This window comes from Austrofundulus limnaeus, unplaced genomic scaffold (genome assembly GCF_001266775.1).
Source record: "Austrofundulus limnaeus strain Quisiro unplaced genomic scaffold, Austrofundulus_limnaeus-1.0 Scaffold80, whole genome shotgun sequence".
Lineage (NCBI taxonomy): Eukaryota > Metazoa > Chordata > Actinopteri > Cyprinodontiformes > Rivulidae > Austrofundulus > Austrofundulus limnaeus.
The window spans coordinates 43,198-51,037 of record NW_013952482.1 but is presented as its reverse complement, the minus strand read 5'-3'; the positions used below and the strand labels follow the sequence as shown (position 1 = coordinate 51,037).

Sequence of the window (7,840 nt, the reverse complement as noted above, 5' to 3'; positions counted from 1 at the left end):
TGTGTGTGTGTGTGTGTGTGTGTTGTCTGCAGACAGTGGAGGGGAGGAGGAGGAGGAGGGAGCAGCTCAACATTACCTCAGGCTCTGAGACATAAAAGAAAAACTTTAAAGCTGCTGAGTTTTTGATTTAAAAATCTGAGATTTTCGTCTGTTCTCATGATGCAAATGAGGACATTTTATGTAATTTACAGACGATCAGTACAAGGCGACAGCATTAGTGTGTTGAAAATGAACTTATCTAAGGATTTTCACAGTTTTATCTTGATATTTCTTCAACAATATTCTTGAACATGAAATCCGAGGCAGTGATTGGTCCATGTCGGGGTTTTTTCTAACGACGTCATCCAGGATCAGCTTTGCGGCGTCGCAAACCAGCTTTAAGACTGACACTTAAGAATTACTCCTACACCCTCACTTTTACTCTCAGCTTTTAACTAAGATTTTTTTCACACTTAAGTCCACTCTTAGCAGCATTCTTAAGAGTAATTCTAAGCAGTTTGATAAACACGGGCCCAGACCCTGTTATCAATCATTTTTCACGTGGCTTTTAAACTTTTGTAGTTTTTTTATTTGAAATGAAATGGTTTCAGTGGCAAGCCAAGTTTAGACCAGAAAATAAGGCTCATTCTGCAGTTTGATGTTAAATGGTTAATTATTTCCAGCTGTCGAGAAGCATAAAGCGAGAGATAATGCTTTTACTAGGCTACATGTGTTTGTATGTTTGCCTGTTAGCAAAATATTTTGAAGGAGCTATTGGGTTTTATAGAAACTCTCAGCAAAAATTCATACATTTTATACATCTTTTAAGACTTAAACAATCATTTTGATCATGTGAGCAAGCTAAAACAGTTCACGGAGAATACATATATATTTTTTCTGTTTATGTTAAATTTGTTCAATAATACAAATATTTTTAAACAGGTTGCCCTTTCTATTTCTAATATAAATGAACTGTATTAAAGAGCTGATTAAAATGATGGAAACTATAAGAGATTATAACATTTAATATAAACTTTCTGTGTTTTTTGTGATGTTGGGGTTAGACATTTATGTTTTCTGTTTCATGTATTCATCATTTTATCCATCCAACTCCTGGTGCAGCTTTAGCATGAAACAACACATTTCGGTCTTCTGCCAAATAAAAAAAATACCATGGTTTTAATAAGGGCAGAAAATAGGACGCGTTTCGGCATGTAGCCGAAACGCGTCCTATTTTCTGCCCTTACTAAAACCATGGTATTTTTTGGAGTGCTGGTTATCCCCATTTTTTTTGATTCTTCAGAACCAGGCACCCATTTACTCTTCTCCCTTTTTATAAGGAAATTTGAGTTGTGCGCACTAAAAAWTTTTTTATCTTGCCAAATTTCCCAATGAAACCAAATTTACTATAACTGTCGTCATATTTGCAAAGTTTTAGCTAGTTTGAGATTTGCATCATTTGTTGACGTGGTCAGATTTAAATGTTTGTTGCTAACTTTTAAGCAGCAGAGAGAGCTGTGTTCCAGGTGAGTCCAGAGAAAATTTGTCTGATGTGTGACAGATTTATCACAATCATATCAGAGTTTTTATGAACTCAAAGCTTTAGTATACTAGAGTACTTGGTGCAGTATGTTTGTTTTATTGGCAAATTCCCATTTTTATGCACTTTTTTTAACCAATTGACACGACAAATAATTTGATGTGGACCCCCAAGCTATGGTTATGATCCCCCAGGTGGTCCAGTTTGAGAACCGCTGAATTAAAGTACTGCATATTCTGCTGAATTATTAGAAGATTTAGGCATTCTTTAAATAAAAACAACTAAAGTTATGTAGTTCTACAGTAATGCTGCTAGATTTAAATCAGCATCTCTGCAACATTTTGCTTTTAGGTTTCACTTCTTAAATCTGTCCGTTAGTTTAGAAACAACTAACATCAATTTAATGCAACATGTTGACCTTAAACCCACAACACCAGGCTAACCCAAATAATTAGAAAAACAAGACAGAGGATTTTCATAGCTGTCACACACACACACTTTTTATGCAACGTAAAACATAAAAAATAAACCTTAATTTTCTTGAAAGGCCAGAGCTTGGGCCGCAGTTTTGGTGGGTTGAGTGTGTTTTCTGAATTTGCCGGTTTGATTCCGTGGGAATAGTCTTCAAACTCCAGGTCTGCGGGCCGTTCAAAACCAGACTTGTGTTGCTCTATGAAGATTAATGAGTCCTGCGTGAAAAGATAAGCAAACAGGTTTGTTCACAGAAACAAACAGGTTGTTCAACTGAAAACTTCAAAATATGGGTATCAAGTCATGAAGACTAGAAACCTTGGTTAGCACAACCAGTTTGAGTTTAGATGCAGAATAACGTAATTTAAAAGAGTGAAGAGGTCATAGAAGTGGTAGAAGAGGAGAAACAGTAGAAATTTGTTTGAAGTTTGGGTTATACTTCAATAAGACGTGAGACAGCAGGTTGGTGATTGTGTCATTTTTGGACCTCTTTTTCCTGAGTACGTATAAACGGGTTGAAGACGTGGCGGGAAATAAATTATCGTAGATCCTCCCTCTGCCCTCCCACAGCTCAAATACGTACATAAACAGCAATAATGATGGCTGGATATTCTGTTTTTTATCACTCAATGATCAGTGTTGTGTTGAGTGAGGAGTCCGCAAAGGAAAACCTTTTTTATGTTAACGGTGGTGATGGAAAAGCTGCGTGCTCACGTTCAAYTGGATCAAATGAGCTGCTCTTCTAGCTCTTTTAACAACCAACTTCAGACAAAACAAATCATTTTCAAACAAAATAACCTGCAGAAGGCAGAGCTGATTGGAGTCCAGCTCTTCAGTGCTGTTGGACCGCTGCGGTGTTCCTCATGAACAAACACGCCCACAAAGTTCTAACCAATCACACGCTCTGAGTCGCAAAGTCTGCATCGCAGAGTTCTGACTGGGTGTAATGTACATGACARCTGTCCCCGGGGGAAAGCAGCAGGGGAGCAGACAGAAACTGCACAATTTTTTGTCACTCAGCAGGAGGAACGACACGTGTGACTCGCAGTTTAAACCAGACTTAAAACTGGATCTCTGCCTCCTGGCCGATTGTCAACAGTTTGAGGAATTAATAGAAAATAGTTTCCTAAAAAGAATCTAAAAAAGTGAAATGAGCATAATTTCTGCCCCCATCAGACCAGGTATTCCTCAGAGTGTCTGCCAAGATTTTTTTCTTAGCAGCCCCATATGGGACATGCGGGAGAACATGTTGGTCTGGTTGGGGAGGGGATCAGAGAAAACTGTGGAGTCTGATGTCATTTTTCCTAAAATCACACAACAAAACTTTACAGTTATTTGACTGGAGTAATCGAGAATCAATACCACTGATGTAAAAAAACAATCTTTCTAAATTTATGCTTTGCCTTAGTCAGCAATTTCAGGTGGAGCCCCAGAATTTATTGGACTGTAGCTGCGGGTGTCCATAATGCTGCATTTTGGACCATTGAGCTGCCAAAAGAGTCGTTATCTTAATGTGTCATGAGTGAGAAAAATTGGTTTGAAGCATAAATGGGTGAACCGGGGGCACTGAGCTAACTCCAGACCATCATCCTGTCAGCCCATTAGAGGTCTGCTGAAGGTAGGGTCCAACTATCCAAMCTTTAAAGAATCGTCCTGTACCAGAAACTACAAAGAACACTTCTTTGTTCTTTACTTCTAAAAGTCGGTGCAAACCTGTTTAATGACAAGAAACAGTAATTCTCTTCGACAAGAATTAAACAATCATTAAATAAATAATCAACACTGTAGATATAAGAGTGGCAAATTCCAGCTCTTTTCAGAAAAAACAAATATTTTTTGGCTGTCGAACATTTTTTCTGAACATCAGCAGATGGATGTCTTTCTGAGCTTCTTTTTCATCGGATCAGAAGTGTGCTGGTTGTGATACGAGAACAAAGTGACAGCTTGTCAAAACATCATCACACACTTGCCTGTTTCTCATCCACTTTCGTCCCCGCTGCAGAGATTCCCTCCAGACACCTGCTGATGATGGGAAAGACCTTCTTCTCCATGTCGGAAAACTGGCAGTAGCCCTCGGCCAGCCGCCGGATCCTCCGCTCGTCCAGGTCCTGCAGTTTCTGCTCGGCACAAACGTCCAGCGGCATCGCTTAGTTTCCATTTTACAGATGACAACTGCGTTATGACTGTGCGTCTTTATGATTTTATTTGTCTCACATTATAGATCAGTGGGATTTCTACATAGTAGAAGCTGTTCTGATCCTTGTTGTATTTCTGTAGCTCTGCTGCATAGTCGTTCCTGCACTCCTCCGCTGTGCGTGTGCGTCCAAGGGCGCTCTGCTTGGCCTGCGGAGCAAAGGGCAGCAGGAGTGAGAGAAAAACAAGGATAGTGAGGAATGAAGGAGGCATATTCAAATTCGGAGAATGAAAGAAAATCAAAAGAAGACAGGAATAATAGTTAGAGTGTGAAAATATAAAAAAATCAAAAGTGAAACTAGAAAAAAAATGAAGAACTTTTGTGAAAATAGTGTAAAGGCTGAGTGCTGAGTGCTAAGTGACTGACAACTTTCATAAATGTTTTTATGACAACGAAAAGAAGCAGAGCACTGGCTAAAAGCCAAAYGTAGCACAAAACTAGTTTAGCACTAAAAGCAAAATGCTGGCTAAAAGAAGGATAACAGTAGCTAGAAAGTAGAAATAGCAAAAGTGTAGCTATAAGGTACATATAGTTAAATGATAGCTAAAAACTAAAAGTAGAAATATAGAAAAATGATCTGAAGAAATTAAAGTGATTTCATTTTATTTATACAGGGGAAAAAGACTTTGAAAAAATGTTAAATACTTAAAAAATACAAAAGTTYGAAATCAAAGCACCCATCTCTTGAATATGTATGCTTTCATATATACTGTAAATAGATAAAAAAGCACAAACTATACAAATTAGAGTACAATACAAATATCTACAGAAAAAATAAATAAATCAGGAAAACAACAGTGTGAATGCTGACTCAGCAATAAGTCTTCATATATAATGTGTATTTACTTTCTCAACATCGATCTTCGTGGCAGACATGTCGTTCTCAATTTTCTCTACATGCTGATTGGCCTTTTCAACCTCCGCCCACTCCTTGGCGAAGCGCTTCTTGGTCTGCAAGTTAAGAAGAAAAACAAACACAGATTTCAGGCATCAGCACAAGGAGCATCAACAGAGTAAATATAGTGGAGTTTGGTCTAATTAAAGTATTAAAAACTGAAACTGCAGGATTAAGATTCACTTTGTTGTCCTTGTTACACACCTGTCACAGGCTCCACCATGTAAAGAAGCTGTGACGTTACAAACTAATGTTTGACTGCAGATTACGATAAAAAGTAAATAAATAAAATAAAAATACTTAAAATTACAAATTCTCAAAAAGTTACTTAAGTACTGTAACAAAGTAAATGTACTTGGTTACCATACATTTCTGCATTTTACAGCCATTTCCTTCATTAAGATGTAGTCAAAACCGATGACTTAATAAACGGACTCTTACGTTTCTGACCATTTGCCGTACTCTGAAGCATTACCAGGGGTGGAGCCAGGGGGTGGCCAGGGGTGGCCATGGCCACCACAGGCATATCTTTGGCCACCCCATTGGCCACCCTGCTGTGCACACCCCTTCCACAGTGAAACAACATTTAGGGCTGTAACAATCCTCCTGAACAGTTGGTGGCAGTACTTAACAGTTTGAAACATCACCAAGATCCATCACTGAAGAAGAGTAATGACAAGGAAGTGATGATTTTCTTTAAATACAGAATCTAGGCCTATGTAATCTGACTTATGAAGTCAAGTTTGGGATTTATCGTGACAAATGTTTTATTTATTTATTTATTTATTTATTTATTTATTTATTTATTTATTTTTGTCACCACAACACAGTATCATTTTTTGTAATGAAGGCTGCATGATGCTCTGTGTTTGGTTATGAGTAGGCCCATCACTAAATCAGAAAACGTGAAACACCCCTCTAAATTCACTAAATTCATTGGGTAAAATTAATAATGTTAGTTTTAAAATGCAGTTGAGGGTCATCAATATTTGGCACAATGACATATGTTACAATTAAAAATAAAGCAATAAACAATATAAAAATAAATAAAGCACCCATAAAGTCATCGGCTAGGATAGTGTGTCACAATAATTAATCTTATCTCAGCAAAAGCAATGAGGTTAAAAACAGGATGATGGAACTAGTTTAATGAAGAATCTGTCTCTGAAATAATTAAATCAAGTGTTAATTTATGTAGGTAAAAGTATGTTTATCAACCTCATAAAAATACACCAGAATGCAGGAAATGGCATCTATTTCATCCAAAATTTTCTGGGGGAGGACCCCCAGACTCCCCAACAGTGTGTCCCCCCACTTTTAAAATGGTGAAACCCATGTTTATAAGGTAGTCACTGCCTGTAAGGACATAAGGAAATAACAAAAACACAAAAATCTGCAGAAACTTTCAAGTAAWAAAAATCATGTAATTTTCATGGCCACCCCTGTGAGTGGTGGCCCCGTCTGGCCACCCCTGAGAAAAATGTCTTCCTGTGCATTACCTCTGTGCATATTAAAAAACATATTTCAAATGTGTTTGTTATTCAAACTGCAGAGGGCGCCTTTTCCTTTTACTGAAATGTGAGACGATTATAACAYTGACTGTCAGTCTTAAAATAAAGTATTTTTCTATAGCCAGATAAATCACTACAGACTACTAATTAATAAAGTTGTTGGTCAATCCTCTGCACAAAGAAAACAGAATTGAGTCACAACCTATAAAAGAAAATATAAAACCATACAAACATGTAAAAAATACTTAAAAACATTTAGAAAAATCAGATAAAAAAGTTATAAAACTTGTAAATAATTTTTGAAGAGTGCAGATACACCACAACTTAATAATAATCTAAGATAATAACAAATGTCTACATTTAAAGAAATGATGAATCAATTGCAGAAGTGGAAAGAGAACCAAGATAAAACAAAATAAATGAAAAATATTAAAACATCTGACAGTGGGTCATTAAGGTTACTGTGGCAATAACACATCTCTGTCTCTCACTCCCTGACTGCCAAGTTAAGAGGAAGCAGACGGACTGAGAAGCGAGCCTTAAATAAACAGCTGATGTGATAACTTTAAATCAGATCTCAGACTGTGAGCGGCAGAAGACTCTTGTCATGTGTGTCTATTTTATTTTTTTTTACAAAAGATAAAACAAGTTAAAAAGAGGTGAAATCTGTGAAAAACCAAACACTGAAACTGTGGTTGTGTAAAATCACTTATAATGGGTGAGTGAAAAGTCACAGGCCAACCATTTATTTCAGAAACAAAACTGAAAATGTCATATCTGATTACCCCAACAAGAAATGGGTGAGAAGGCCTATCTTTTAGGCTATCTCTAGAACATGGCTGCCATCTTGAAAGCTGCCATACTGGATCAAGGGTAGGTGTGCGACGGTGTGTCTTCTGAATAAATGAAAATGATTTAACACAGTTGTTTATACTTTTAGCAGCTCTTTTTATTCCACAGCTGAGCTGCTAGTGTTGGGTTTTCTTGTTCAGTACTCATTTTTAAAATGAATCACACTTCTTTTCGTTAGATAGCTGTGTTCACTTTATTGCTAACGTACAACCTTCAGTTAACTTTAACGTACAACCTTCAGTTAACTTCATCTCTACTTCTCTTTATTTGAACAGTGCTGCTTTTTCACAAGAACTCACTCTCATTTCCCCCTGGTGGACAACAGCAGTACAACATGCACATAAACAAAGTGACAGCATACAGAACTTGCAGCTTTACCTTTCAAAGTAAATTAGAGA

The 7,840-nt window shown here is 37.1% G+C and overlaps 1 protein-coding gene across 2 annotated transcripts in view; it reads right to left on the bottom strand.

Moving 5' to 3' along the window:
- Positions 1 to 7,840, bottom strand: part of LOC106519622 (cdc42-interacting protein 4 homolog) — a 20,028-nt gene that overhangs the window by 4,017 nt on the left and 8,171 nt on the right. For both annotated transcript variants that reach the window (XM_014011368.1, XM_014011369.1), the window contains exons 6-9: positions 5,031 to 5,135; positions 4,205 to 4,333; positions 3,961 to 4,107; positions 2,050 to 2,208 (exon numbers count right to left, since the gene is read on the bottom strand). In XM_014011368.1, the coding sequence (XP_013866822.1) occupies positions 2,050 to 2,208; positions 3,961 to 4,107; positions 4,205 to 4,333; positions 5,031 to 5,135 (540 nt within the window). The remainder of the gene's footprint in view (positions 1 to 2,049; positions 2,209 to 3,960; positions 4,108 to 4,204; positions 4,334 to 5,030; positions 5,136 to 7,840) is intronic.